We start from the raw sequence: 15961 nt of genomic DNA, 5'->3' as shown, positions 1-15961 counted from the left end.
GGTTTCTCAGAGCGGTGACGACAAAGTTGCAATTTCCTTCCGAGTTGGAGTGAGGAAATTTCAGTCTGACTCTTTTGGAAGAGTCCTCTCTCCTGGGTGCAGAGTGAAGACATAAAAGGCTGTGGTTGAGGCCTGCTGGTGCCCACTTTACAAGACAGATATATGCGTACATACATTTCAAATTCTTTCAAGCCATAAACAAAGTCTTATCTGATGGTAGCCCTGGTAAAGACCTATTCTGCTCTTTTGGGGGAAGTTCTGTTACTAAGCGTAAAGCATTTAAAGCATATTTGTTAAATGTAACAGGTGTTTATGTGTCTGATTTGTCTCAGTCGTTACATCATTGAATGTTTGCATATTTTGCTAATGATAGTGCCAGAAGAATATGGTGAGCTTTTATTACGTTTAACGCATTTGGCGTAAGGTGATCTTAGCATTTTCTGCTGTTTCAGTTTTGAAATGTGAAACGCGTTTTCAAATGTATTCAGATTAATGTAGACATCTACTAAGATATCATCCTGCTTCGTGCACACATCTGATGTTCATTTTCAATAGTTCTTAATTTGCATGCCATCACATTCTTAAAGACTCGCTGATTAACATGCATCCCTTTCATCAGTGCACATGCCTTCGCCTGCACATATGCACGCGTCACCGGCCATGCAATGCACTTCAGTGTACATGCTCAGTATTATGTGATTTGTATGTTTGCATGTGCAACCTAGATTCTCCAGCGCCCGTGGAAGTGCTATTTTTATCATGAGCTCAGGAGTCATTCTTGTCTATTCCTTCATCTCTCTCTCTCTCTCTCTCTCTCTCTCTCTCTCTCTCTCTCTCTCTCTCTCTCTCTCTCACACACACATGTTGTGTTTGGAAATGCATGCTAATACTACTCTCGAAGTGTGAACCGCCGCATTAAAAGCACCCATATATGCTCAGATGTGACAGCGGTCAATGACCTTAAGGTTGTCTTTTGATCAGACTGAAAATTGGAGAAAAAAAATGCATTTTTATTTCAGAGATGATAACTGGACACCATTTGTTATATTAGACATGCAAGGTGTTGAGGTGTGCTACTGTTTTGTCTGCATTTATGGTTGTAATGCACCATGTTGCACATGCTATTTTAAGAAAATGGCAAGCAGCACTTGTTTTCATCCCTACAAGTTTTCATCCATCAGGAAAAGCTCTCCCGCCGTTTGTAGAAAAGCTCTTCTGTCCCTTTGGAGTGTTGTAGTTTAATCCAGCAAACAGAGATTCCAGCAACACAAAGCATCCATTTATAAAGCATCCAGATGCTTTCAGACAAAAACACTGAAGCTAAAAGCTCCTCGCCCCGATGCCGTCCAGCAACAGGTGATTGCTAAACACAGAAAAGCTGCTGGTTTTTTAGGTCTGCTGTTCCATCCGAGTACACACTTTATGTGTGCTGACATGAACAGTGTTTCCTGCTTATGTCTAATAAGCTGACAGTTTTTAGGCCATCTTTTTTATCTGGTGTCTGTCTAGTTGCTCTAGTGATGTTTTAAGCCTTGTTTTGAAGGATTTGACAGCCTCAAGTATGTTGTAATTTGTCATTTGTTTGCATCGCATTATTTACATGACAATTATGCACATTTGCTCCTAGTTTTCATTGCATAATGCATCCAGATGTTTACTTTTGAGTGTTGTAATTCCTATTATTCTCAGGACTCTAATTAGACAATCATAAAATTAAAGAAAATAAATGTGATGCTAGCATGATATACATATATTACAACTTAAATGCTATAATCACTATTTAAATAATTTAAATAACAAATTAAATAATGCAATCGCTATTTTCGCAATTTTCTTTCATTACAGTAATTAATATTTTAGGTGAAAAGGGCTTAATTGTCTTTAAATTAGGCTTCATTTTTGTTATGCAAAACATAATTAATATATTAATTAGTTACTACATTTATTCATATTTTGAATTTGCTTTTATTTTTATATTTCCAGTTTTTAGTTTAAGTTTTAGTAATTGTATTAGTTTTATTAGTTTTTGTTTATCTAAATAAAAAATATATATATTTTTTTATTATTATTATTTCAGTTTTACTTTTATTTCAGTTAGTAATTTAAATAATGCAACTTATTTCAGGTCACAGTTTTCATATAATATTTTTAATTTTAATTTCAATTAACAATTTTTTTTTAATAGTTTTAGTTAACGGTAATAACGTTTTTATTTTGGGGTACATTGGGACACAATTTGCTGAAAATCATAAAAGGCAGCAGGGAGGTAAATTGACAGTAACATTAATTTAACACATACAAATCTAATGCTTTCTTATTTAAAATCTAAGCACATTATGTGAAAAGCCACAGCCATCAGAGACACTCAAAGATAATGAAGGCTTTCCAGAATCCTTCAAAACGAGGTTAAAATGGCCTGTGAGAGCCGTTCTGCAGGTGTGCATAACATTGCGAGTGTTGTTTCTTGATGAAGCTACAGATGACGTCTTCAACTGCTGCATCTCAATGACTTCCAGCCCATCCAAGGAAACGTCTTTGAAAAATGTGCATGTATGATTTATCAGCAGAATCGACAGCGGTCCAGGTGCGAGCTTCACCTCAGCACCCGCCGCTGGTGTGTATATATGCATCATATTTAGAAGTAGCGAGACGCTATCGATGTCATCTGAAATTACCAGCTCATTGCCAGACGCCCATCGCTTGCTTTTCATCGCGTTCGGTCTCTCATGGCAACAGATGGAGAGGAGGAGAGAACGCTGATTCTTTCATACATCACAGAGATGGAGACGCTCGCCTCTCTAAGACAGACTGAAGACATTAGAAATGCAGTAATGAATCATTAAAGGACACAAACAACAGCATCGATCCACTTTCAAATAGTCGGCAGGCACAGAAACATTGACAGGCGGATGACAGACAGCGCTCCGGTTATTTATGGGTTGTGACAGCTGGGAAAGATTCTGTTGAATAATCTGATTATTCATGGGAATATATTAATACATGAATATGAATTGTCACTTGTGTGCGTGTTGTGTATTCAGTGATCTAGATGTAATCAAATACTTAAAACAGAGACAACAAGAATTGGCTGAATTCTAAGGCAGGATGACGTACGCCGATCAGGCATAACATTATGAAGTGAATAACACTGATCATCTCTTCATCACCTGTTAGTGGGTGGGATATATTAGGCAGCAAGTGAACATTTTGTCCTCAAAGTTGATGTGTTAGAAGCAGGGAAAATGGGCAAGCGTAAGGATTTGAGTGAGATTGCAGAGCATCTCCAAAACTGCAGCTCTTGTGGGGTGTTCCCGGTCTGCAGTGGTCAGTCTCTATCAAAAGTGCTCATTAGTGGGTGGGATATATTAGGCAGCAAGTGAACATTTTGTCCTCAAAGTTGATGTGTTAGAAGCAGGGAAAATGGGCAAGCGTAAGGATTTGAGTGAGATTGCAGAGCATCTCCAAAACTGCAGCTCTTGTGGGGTGTTCCCGGTCTGCAGTGGTCAGTCTCTATCAAAAGTGCTCATGGGCGGCCAAGGCTCATTGATGCACATGGGGAGTGAAGGCTGGCCCATGTGGTCAAACAGACGAGCTACTGTAGCTCAAATTGCTCAAGAAGTTAATGCTGGTTCTGATAGAAAGGTGTCAGAATACACAGAGCATCTCAGTTTGTTGTGTATGGGGCGGCACAGCCACAGACCAGTCAGGGTGCCCATGCTGACCCCTGTCCACCGCCGAAAGCGTCAACAGTGGCACGTGAGCGTCAGAACTGGACCACGGAGCAATGGAAGAAGTTGGCCTGGTCTGATGAATCACGTTTTTTTTTACATCACGTGGATGGCCGGGTGCGTGTGTGTCTCCGCTTACCTGGGGAACACATGGCACCAGGTGCACTATGGGAAGAAGGCAAGCCGGCGGAGGCAGTGATGCTTTGGGCAATATTCTGTGGGAAACCTTGGGTCCTGCCATCCATGTGGATGTTACTTTGACACGTACCACCTACCTAAGCATTGTTGAGACCATGTACACCCTTTCATGGAAACTGTATTCCCAGATGGCTGTGGCTCTTTCAGCAGATAATGCGCCGGACACAAAGCAAAAATGGTTCAGGAATGGTTTGAGGAATACAAGTTTGAGGTGTTGACTTGGCCTCCAAATTCCCCAGATCTCAATCCAATCGAGCATCTGTGGGATGTGCTGAATAAACAAGTCAGATCCATGGAGGCCCCACCTCACAACTTACAGGACTTAAAGGATCTGCTGCTAACATCTTGGTGGCAGATACCACAGCACACCTTCAGGGGTCTAGTGGAGTCCATGCCTCGACGGGTCAAGGCTGTTTTGGCAACAAAAGAGGGACCAACACAGTATTAGGAAGGTGGTCATAATGTTATGCCTGATCTGTGTATGTCATTCACAGAATGGTCAATCCCAGAATGCATTGCTCAGCTCCAAGATGGCAGGCAAAGCTAGAGAAATTTTGATTATAAATACAGCATTATGAGCTTGCATGTTGCTTGCGAGGTTCTGTTTCCTGCGCTGTATTAAATTCAGTTTCTGATGTGTCATTTGATTATGTAAATTTATCCTCTCCAGGGGACCAAATATCACTGGCTCTCTGTTGCTGAGTAACAGTGAGGAGACACATACCATGAATTAAGATATTTGCTGACAAATAAATAATTTGAGCTTATGTACCCCAGCATTTGTGGTCGGTAAGACCTTCTTTCTCTTTTTTGTGGGAGTAAAATAATACTTTTATTCAGCAAGGATGCATTAAATGAATGCATTAAGTGACGGTAAATATGTTATCATGTTACAAAAGATTTCTATTTCGAATGCTGTTCTTTTGAACCAATCAGCATATTAGGATAATTTCTGAAGGATCATGTGACACTGAAGAGTGGAGTAATGATGCTGAAAATTCAGCTTTGGTCACAGGAACGGATTACATATTAAAATATACTACAATAGAAAACAGTTGTTTTGGATTGTAATAATATGTCACATTTCAAGAGGGGGGGCATTATTTATTCACTATTGTTTCTTTGGGTTGGTTGTCATAGTATCTGTCTCAGTATTATTGGCTCACTCCGCTGAAGGCAGATGGTGTGATTGGCTGGGAAAACTGGTTCAAACAGCCGGTGCCCTGCATCGTCCAATCAGAGGCTGCAGCCAGCATGTGATTAGCATATGGAGTTGTGTGATGATCCTGTGAGTGTTTCTGAATTGCATTGGACTTGTGTTTGTGTGGGTGGAAATGGATCTCACATGAGTCTCACTTAAGAAAAAACGCTTAGTGTCAATTAGTGTCTTATCAAGCCCGTCTGAGAGAGAAAACTGCTGATTATACACTGATTAAAGCCTAATGTACTGCAGCTACAACGAGATATGTTTTACTCGACGTTCTTTCGTAGCTCATGGAGTTTGCATCTATGTTTCATTCAAGTATCAACTTTGTCTAAAATTCATTTGAAGAAATGCAAAATGAGAGCATTATTGGCAGTAAGAGTATAGAGCAATAAATGAATGTGAATCATTTGAGTTCAGATCTCTCATTTCAGTTGCAGACTTTGGTGTTTTGTCTAATCTGATCACGCTTGAGATCTCTTCAGAAACTATAGAGGAGATGTGTGTTGAGCTTACTGGAGTCTTTTTCTCAGGTGTGTGTGTGTGTGTGCATGTGCATCTGTGTCTGTCACCATCTCTGACACTGACATATGTTCGCACATTTTCAATAAAACATTCAGCCACAAGACACTGTGTGCGCTATAGTGATTTTAAAATGGTTCAATGCTGTTTTCAGGCAAATAACGATGAACACAAAAAAGCAGGTCCATCTGAAAACGATTCTTCCATCTAGCAATAGAAGTAATATCTCTCTCTCTCTCTCTCTCTCTCTCTCTCTCTCTCTCTCTCTCTCTCTCTCTCTCTCTCTCTCTCTCTCTCTCTCTCTCTCTCTATTGATTCAAACACTCGTTTGTTTCTGTCTGTATGTTCTGTCACTCTCTAAAGAAGCATCAGTGTCCCGCTGTTTTCCTCTCCGTCTGACAGCATCAGCTCGTACCCTTTTCTTCCAAAATAGACACATTTGCATTTTTGCAGACAGTTCAGTGCTGATTCAAAGACGGCTTTAATGTCCTGGACGTTTAACTCTCGCAGTGCAGCGCTAAGAGGAGACGTCTCGTCCTTTAAGGAGACAGAAGAGGTTTCAAACCAGATCAGATTTATTCTGGTACTCTCAGTTCTACTAAATTACTTTGATGAAGGTGATCTGACTCAACTATAGATCAATGCTAAACACCTTCATCATCTATCTATCTATCTAATTTAATCTCTCTATCAATCTCTCTCTATCTGTCTGTCTGTCTATCCATCCATTTATTTATCATCCATCCATCCATCCATCCATCCATCCATCCATCCATCCATCCATCCATCCATCCATCCATAATCTATCTATCTATCTATCTATCTATCTATCTATCTATCTATCTATCTATCTATCTATCTATCTATCTATCTATCTATCTATCTATCTATCTATCTATCTATCTATCTATCTATCTATCTATCTATCTATCTATCTATCTATCTATCTATCTATCTATCTATCTATCTATCTATCTATCTAACTATCTATCTATCTATCTATCTATCTATCTATCTATCTATCTATCTATCTATCTATCTATCTATCTATCTATCTATCTATCTATCTATCTATCTATCTATCTATCTATCTATCTATCATCTTATTCTGTCTGCCGTTCTATCTATCATATTGTCATATTCCATAATAATAACCTACAGTTCAGAGATATTGATTAACCATTCAGTGAAGGATTCATCAAACTGATTCAAACTCTTTACTTCTGTGAATCTTTTTGAATGATTCACATAACAGAACCAGTTCATAGGAATCATTTGCTCATGAATCAGAATGCTTGTATGTTTTTACCGTTGAGGACTAGCCTGGGAAAACCTAGACTACTTCCGGCAAATTTAGATTTGCTCAGTTACTGCTGAGAATGGTCTGGTTTTAACCAGGCTAGTTGAGGACAGCTCTAAATCTCAATAACTCAAGTATTTTCTTGTCATTTTTTACACCATCTCAAAATGTAATGATTGAAAATAAATAATAATCAGATCTCATTGAATCATTTCAGAAATCATGACTTGATTGCATCATTTTGTAGGATCAGAATCATATCTTTGTTGGTAGTTTGATGTTGTTGTTATACTGATGTAGCATTCTGGCATTATTATTCCTTTCAATGTGTTTCAATGTCAACTAATCAGCCACGTTTTTCTGTGTGTTTTATTCTAGACGATGCTCACTGCCATCTCCATGAGTGCCATCGCCACGAACGGCGTAGTGCCAGGTAAGCGAGCCCCTGCTAAAGCTTAACATGTGCATGTGGGTCGCCTTGGAAACAGGAAGCGGTCACCGTAGCAACAACAACTCTAAGCAATGACCAGACAGCAATATCCTCAAAGCTATATTTATGTATTCATAATTCGATGAGCGTGGCCTGTCTTAATGACCACCTCCTGATTGGAGGAGAGCAGAGGTGAGGAGAAATTGCCAGGTTTGGTTCCCCGTCCGCTGTTCATCAGCGATAGGCTGCTATTATCCCCATAGTGCTAAAAGCCTCTTTATAAGCATGCTTAATATTTTCCAAGAAACAGGAAGTTCTAATTGTCGGTTGTATTGAGCTATTTTTCAGAGCTGTCAACACCAGAATGCTTTGTTAATATCCGATAATATCGTTTCCTGAGAGGGTTTTTGTTTGTGATCATGCATCTGTTTTTAACAGCTGGAGGCTCCTACTACATGATCTCTCGCTCTCTGGGCCCTGAGTTTGGTGGAGCTGTAGGCATCTGCTTCTACTTGGGCACCACCTACGCTGGAGCCATGTACATCCTGGGCTGCATCGAGATCCTGCTGGTGAGATCGACAATCTGTGTGTTTTATGAGTCTGTGTCTTACAGTTTTTCTCAATCGCTTTGGCACATTTTTCAAAACAGTCTTAAAGGGTTACTTCAGTGATTTAGCGTTAAAGGGTTAGTTCACCCAAAAATGAAAATTCTGTCATTAATTACTCACCCTCATGTCGTTCGACACCCGTAAGACCTCCGTTCATATTCGGAACACAAATGAAGATATTTTAGTTGAAAGCTGATGGCTGAGAAAGGCTTCAGATAGGCCTCCATTGGCATTCAGTACATTTACACTCCCAAGACCCATAAAAGGCACTTAAAACGTTGTTACAAAGTCCATCTCACCACAGTGGCTCTACAATAATTTTACGATGCAACGACAATAGTTTTTGTGCGCAAAAAAAAATCAAAATAACACCTTTATCCAACTTGTGTGTGCCTCCACGACGCATGCGCGAGAATATGACGTAGCGCCGGGGTTCGGACACACTGAAAATGACATGGAAAAATGTTTTATGAAGTTTAGCATAAAGCCTGTTTTTAGGATGAATTCAGGGTTTTTTTGTTGGTTTTTTTGCATTATGATATTATGTCATGACAATTGAGGACAATTGTAAGCAAAAGGTAATTAAATATAAAGCTTTCTTTTTTGGGGGGTGATTTATAACCCGGGCATAATTTTGACAGATTTCGTAAGATTCTCAATAATTAATCATTTTTATCCTTTCTTATGAGGGGAAGAGTATGAAAGAGTTTAATGAACAATGCAATATATTGTGCTTAGAGGCGTGAAACGGAGCATATGCACTCAAACGTTTACGGCTTTGAATATAATTTAGGTCAGGCCTCTAATAAGAACTAATGGCGAGCCATTTGCAGTATTAATTCCATGCTTGACTAGTTCAATTAGCGCTTGTAGAACTGAACTCACGCTAGTCTGTTTTACCGTCATCGTGAATCGCACTCATCTCTCCTTCTTTTGTCCCTCTTTGCCCGTTTGCTATTCTTTGACTGTTTTTAGTTGTATCTTGTTTAACCTGTTTGCTTGATAGGGGTTGTTTAAAGCATTTGTACACTCTTTTTCTGACCTTTAACCTTCCCTAATCTTGTTTCTGTATTATATTTGACTGTTCAGTTTCTGTTATAAGCATTAGTCTCACAAAATAAGACAATAACCTATTAAGTCTTCATCTGCGATTTCGAAAGATAGATTGTCCAGTTGGTTATTGCTACGTTGACTGAAATGAAGATGATCTGAACCAGTTTTGCTAGGAAAACTGGAGGAAAAACAATACATGAAATTATGCATAATGGCATAAGGCGTATGGCATGGTTCAGAAGTTATTAGCTAAAAAATACATGACATTTCATTTTTTGGTACTTTAGGCTCAAGTCCCTAGTGAAACACTTGATTATCATTTAGAAAATGATAAAAAAGACCCTTTTTATGGGTAATTTACTCTGAGAGAGGCAGTTTAGCAAGCGTAAACAGCAGCAGGTCAGCGGCATCCATAAACATGTGAGATTAAGTCCATAAAGTGAGGAAAGCTGTTTTATCATAGATTATTGAATAACAGTCCCAAGTATTTTCTTCTTTTTCTTCTTTTTTTGATGAGCTTTTATGCATTTCTCTTCTCTTTGCATAATTTTTTCCTCCTCCTATCTCAGATTTACATTGTACCACAAGGGGCCATTTTTAAGATGGAGGGTCTGGAGGGAGCCGAGGCCGAGGCCGCCATGCTGAACAACATGCGTGTTTACGGCACGCTAGTGCTGAGCTTCATGGCCCTCGTGGTGTTTGTAGGAGTGAAGTACGTGAACAAGCTGGCGCTCGTCTTCCTCGCCTGTGTCATCTGTTCGATCCTCGCCGTCTACGCCGGAGTGATCAAGACCGCCTTCGAGCCTCCGGTCTTCCCGTATGTGCCTCATGAATATTACAATCATATCAGGGCCAAACTTATGCCAGAAACATACTGTACATAGCAGTGTAATGTTACTTCTTATTTAAGTTTTAATATAGTTTTATTCATATTTTGAATTAGCGCTTTTAGTTTTCATGTTAATTTTAGATATTTTATTTGTATTTTTTTTTTTATTTTGGTTTACTTTATTTATTTCCGGTTATTAATTTTAGTGCTTCAACTGTTTTATTGCCACGGCAACGTTTAAAATTTCATTTAGTTTAAGTTTTTCAACTAATATTTATATTTTAGTGGGGTTTTCCAGCTTTATTTCAATGAAAATAAAAGTTTTAATAGTTTTATATAACCCTGGTACACTGTCAAAAAAGATTTTAACTTGTAAATAAAGATTATTGGAGTACATTTTATAAGAAAATACTATTTTAGTATTTCTACTTAAAAATGTCACATGTGATGTGCCTTTCTTTGAAAAAAAGTTTTATTTTTATTTGAATTTTTTTATAAAAAAATTTGAAACTTTCCACAGAGTGTGTGTGCTGGGGAACCGGACTCTGGTTTGGAAAGGTTTCGATGTGTGTGCGAAGGTCATCGAGAGAGAAAACGTAACAGTCACCACCAAACTCTGGCGGCTCTTCTGCGACTCCGAGCTCCTGAACGCAACCTGCGACACCTATTTCGCCAATAACAACATCACGGAGATACAGGGCATCCCAGGTGTCATGAGCGGCACCTTACGCGGTAAATACAGCCACAAAATTACATCATCACAACACACTGAGTCATATGTGTCATAACCGTGTCATAACCGTGTCATAACTGTGCACAAAGAAAGGCACTCAGTACTGATACAAATACTTTGGCTAAAATATTTTTTTTAATAATGTGTAAGTTATACTTGTTCAAAACAACCACTTTAGCAAAGTTTGTACTATTTTCTGTTTATTTTAATAAATAAAATAATTCATTTAAAAGACCTTTGTCTCAAAATATATTCAATATGCTACGTAAATCTACAATATATAAAAAAAACATCAAATATTACATCAAATTAGCACAGAATCAACTCAGGTCAAGGATCAGCCAAATTTCCACGTGCATCATCAAAAGCAGATGTTTTGGAAAGTGGTGCGGCAAGTTTTTGTGCCACATATACAGTGAGGAAAATAAGTATTTGAACACCCTGCTATTTTGCAAGTTCTCCCACTTAGAAATCAGATCTTCTCTATATCAGTCAGGTTTCTGTCCTGTCGCTGAGAAACTCTGAGTTTGAGCTCCCTCCAAAGATTCTCTATTGGGTTTAGGTCTGGAGACTGGCTAGGCCACGCCAGAACCATGATATGCTTCTTACAGAGCCACTCCTTGGTTATCCTGGCTGTGTGCTTCGGGTCATTGTCATGTTGGAAGACCCAGCCTCGACCCATCTTCAATGCTCTAACTGAGGGAAGGAGGCTGTTCCCCAAAATCTCGCAATACATGGCCCCGGTCATCCTCTCCTTAATACAGTGCAGTCGCCCTGTCCCATGTGCAGAAAAACACCCCCAAAGCATGATGCTACCACCCCCATGCTTCACAGTAGGGATGGTATTCTTGGGATGGTACTCATCATTGTTCTTCATCCAAACACGTTTCGTGGAATTATGACCAAAACGTTCTATTTTGGTCTCATCTGACCACTTGACTTTCTCCCATGACTCCTCTGGATCATCCAGATGGTCATTGGCAAACTTAGGACGGGTCTGGACATGTGCTGGTTGAAACAGGGGAACCTTCCGTGCCATGCATGATTTCAAACCATGACGTCTTAGTGTATTACCAACAGTAACCTTGGAAACGGTGGTCCCAGCTCTTTTCAGGTGATTGACCAGCTCCTCCAGTGTAGTTCTGGGCTGATTTCTCACCTTTCTTAGGATCATTGAGACCCCACGAGGTGAAATCTTGCATGGAGCCCCAGTCCGAGGGAGATTGACAGTCATGTTTAGCTTCTTCCATTTTCTAATGATTGCTCCAACAGTGGACCTTTTTTCACCAAGCTGCCTGGCAATTTCCCCGTAGCCCTTTCCAGCCTTGTGGAGGTATACAATTTTGTCTCTAGTGTCTTTGGACAGCTCTTTGGTCTTGGCCATGTTAGTAGTTGGATTCTTACTGATTGTATGGGGTGGACAGGTGTCTTTATGCAGCTAACGACCTCAAACAGGTGCATCTAATTTAGGATAATAAATGGAGTGGAGGTGGACATTTTAAAGGCAGACTAACAGGTCTTTGAGGGTCAGAATTCTAGCTGATAGACAGGTGTTCAAATACTTATTTGCAGCTGTATCATACAAATAAATAGTTAAAAATCATACATTGTGATTTTTTGATTTTTTTTTTAGATTATGTCTCTCACAGTGGACATGCACCTATGATGACAATTTCAGACCCCTCCATGATTTCTATGTGGGAGAACTTGCAAAATAGAAGGGTGTTCAAATACTTATTTTTCTCACTGTATATACAGTATATACACCGATCAGGCATAACATTATGACAGGTGAAGTGAATAACACTGATTATCTCTTCATTACGGCACCTGTTAGTGGGCGGCCAAGGCTCATTGATTCACGTGGGGAGCGAAGGCTGGCCCGTGTGGTGCGATCAAACAGATGAGCTACTGGAGCTCAAATTGCTCAAGAAGTTAATGTTGGTTCTGATAGAAAGGTGTCAGAATACACAGTGCATCAGTTTGTTGCGTATGGGAATGCATAGCCGCAGACCAGTCAGGGTGCTTATGCTGACCCCTGATACCTAAGCATTGTTGAGACCATGTGCACACTTTCATGGAAACGGTATTCCCTGGTGGCTGTGGCTCTTTCAGCAGATAATGCGCCGGACACAAAGCACAAATGGTTCAGGAATGGTTTGAGGAATACAAGTTTGAGGTGTTGACTTGGCCTCCAAATTCCCCAGATCTCAATCCAATCGAGCATTTGTGGAATGTGCTGAACGAACAAATCTGATCCATGGAGGCCCCACCTCACAACTTACAGGACTTAAAGGATCTGCTGCTAACATCTTGGTGCCAGATACCACAGCACACCTTCAGGGGTCTAGTGGAGTCCATGCCTCGACGGGTCAAGGCTGGTTTGGCAGCAAAAGAGGGACCAACACAGTATTAGGACATTTTTTCATAATGTTATGCCTGATCGGTGTATATATATATTTATTATTATTACTTTCTATTCATCAAAGAATTCTGAAACAAAATGCATCACAATTTACACCAAAATATGAAGCAGCAAATCTTCATATTAGGATGATTTCTGAAGGATCATGTGACACTGAAGACTGGAGTAATGGTGATGAAAATTCAGCTTTGATCACAGGAATACATTACATTTTACATATATATTCACATAGAAAACAGTTATTTTAAATTGTAATAATATTTTTCATTATTACTGTTTTTATTGTATTTTTGATCAAATGCAACCTTGATGAGCAGAAGAGACTTCCTTCAAATCATTAAAAACTCTTTACCGACCCCAAACCTTTGAACACATGTGTACCTTCAGATGATAGTTACTATTATCTATGAGTTTTTTTCCTGCAAACTGGAGCAAGTAAGGGATATTACTACATATCAACTATCAACTACAAACTTAATTTACTGTGTATGCTAACCATTACTATTACTATTGCTGATACTAATGATGAAACTGTCTCATATTCTCTCTCTTTGTTTTGCGTCCTCCTTTTTTCATCCAGAGAACCTCTTTGGGAATTATATGGATAAGGGTCAGTTCATTGAGAAGTTGGGAATTACGTCTGTGATGGAGCCCGATTCCGTCCCGACCAACACGAACCGCTACGTGCTTGCCGACATCACCTCCTTCTTTACCATGCTGGTGGGCATCTACTTCCCCTCCGTCACAGGTTAGTCTCCTCTACAGCCTGATCTCATCCATCATTTATGATTATGACCCTGTAGAATAGGATTTAAAAGAATGTCTGAAAAAGTCAAAGTTTGGATTTGCCACATTTTGGAATACAAGTCAAATAATCAAAACTATGAAAATACACAAATGGAAGTATAGGGAATTACTGTATATAGTAAGCAAAACATTGCTCCCATGTATGATCCGTCTTGTTTTGAACAGGTATCATGGCTGGATCAAACCGATCAGGTGATTTGCAGGACGCCCAGAAGTCCATTCCCATCGGCACCATCCTGGCCATCACCACCACCTCCATCATCTGTATCCTCTCGTACATGAACACACACACGGCGCTCCACCTGGTGGACACAGTCTGAGATAGCATCCTCCTGCAGAACAGTTTATGATAATAGTGATCGAATATCAAATAACTTTTTTCAGTGATTCAGTCAAATCAGTTTGCAAAGGGTCTCCTGAAAAGAAGAGAAAAGATTCCTGTGCACTGGTCATTCACAATGTGGAGTTACTAAAAGTGTTTTATAAACTGATGGAGTCCATATTTGTCCAAAAAAAAAAATCTTAAGAGAGATAAGAGATGCCTTTATTAATGCCGAAAAGTGCCCTTCCAATCACATTTACAACATACCATGCACACACTAACATAAATGCACACACACATATCACATAAGGGTCAATGACAAATAAGAAAAATAATTTAAAAAAATATTAATTTTAAGCAAAAGAGTTTTAAAATGCATTTGTATGTCCAAAAAATGTATGGTGTTGATTCATATTGGTTTTACAGCTTTTAAGACAGCATTAATTCATTATTAAACATGATTTCTGATTTTACCACCCAGAAAATGTCAGGTGGTGCGACCATATATTAATTTAAAATAATATACATATACAATCTACATATGAGGGTCAAAGACGAGACGTCACAATTTTGGTGTCCGCATCAAATTATGTTTACAAAAGTCATTTTATATACATAAAAAACATGTTAAATGCAAGTAAACTGTCTACTTTACTATTTCAAATAACTTTTGTCAAAATAAAATGTCAACATTTAGGGGAAATAATGTTCCAAAGTGTAAAATTGTCATTCAGCATAATGGTCCGGACTTTGATTTTGCCATTACATCTTTAAATAAATGTATGAAATAACAAGTAAAAAAATATATTTGTTTTCTTGGCATTTTCAAATATGTGTTGGCTGTGTTATATTAAAAGGCCTATGTCTTAATTATTTTTTTAAGTATTTAAATAACCAGGGGACTTTTGTCCCGAAAATCCAGTTTGTAAGAGATCATTCAGTGTAACAGGATCAAGAAGCCATTCTGAAATCATATAAAAAACAGATAGTCATTCGACAGTCTGTGACATCATCAAAAGGCCCCTTGAAGACTATGTGGAGCAGCAGAAAAGTGAATTCATTGCTCTTAAATATTTGATAATTCCACCTTTTCATGGTGTGGTATCCTAAGTTACAAAACCGCACGTCATTCAGTGAAATGCCAAAAAAACATTTATATTGTTAGAATTTTTAAAAAATAAGTAGATGTTGTGAATAATTGTGATTAACTTTACTGGTCAAGCTCACTTTTTGATATAGATGGCCAGCTTATGGCCTGCAATATAAGCTGAAGTAGAAGTTTCGTCATTCAGGGTAATGCTTTTTTCATTCAGTGTAACAGATATATTTATGTAAAAAATTAAACAATATACTTATTCTAACCTGTAATCATTAAAATATATAAAATAATGTGATCATACAAAATTGTATTATATTTTAAATGATTTTCACTTCCTTACAAAAACTTCTTGCTGGCAAATAGGTAAACCTAGTGGTTTGAAGGATAGTGGCAAAGTATAAAGATTTAAAAATTACAATTAATTAGTATCTGGGCTGGACTTTGATACTTAAATAGAGTATTTTAATATACCATCAAATGATTCCTGTTTTAAATATGCCTAATAAGATTTTCTGATACATAAATATTGTTACACTGAATGACATTTTAGTGGGTGTCTTCTGTAAATCATGGTAAAAAATGTGTGATAGTCATTATTTTTTGCTAAGAAAATATAAAAATTAAACAGGACACATTCTAATGTACAGGAAAAAACTAAATTTAAAGCTGTATTACACATTTATTTTTTTGATGCTTGAAAACC

At 38.4% G+C, this 15961-nt stretch overlaps 1 protein-coding gene across 1 annotated transcript in view; it reads left to right on the top strand.

Annotated features, from left to right (window-relative positions):
- slc12a5a (solute carrier family 12 member 5a) overlaps positions 1–15961 on the top strand; it is a gene marked incomplete at its 3' end in the record, with an annotated part of 156989 nt that overhangs the window by 118384 nt on the left and 22644 nt on the right. Inside the window, exons 6-11 of the mRNA XM_079840053.1 lie at positions 7331–7385; positions 7821–7951; positions 9613–9860; positions 10393–10604; positions 13611–13778; positions 14003–14101. Of these exons, the coding sequence (XP_079696179.1) occupies positions 7331–7385; positions 7821–7951; positions 9613–9860; positions 10393–10604; positions 13611–13778; positions 14003–14101 (913 nt within the window). The remainder of the gene's footprint in view (positions 1–7330; positions 7386–7820; positions 7952–9612; positions 9861–10392; positions 10605–13610; positions 13779–14002; positions 14102–15961) is intronic.

Source organism: Gobio gobio (assembly GCF_949357685.1).
Source record: "Gobio gobio genome assembly, chromosome: 17".
Taxonomy (NCBI): Eukaryota; Metazoa; Chordata; class Actinopteri; order Cypriniformes; family Gobionidae; genus Gobio; species Gobio gobio.
The sequence above is the reverse complement of the archived record's forward strand: the minus strand, read 5'-3'. Positions and strand labels throughout refer to the sequence as shown.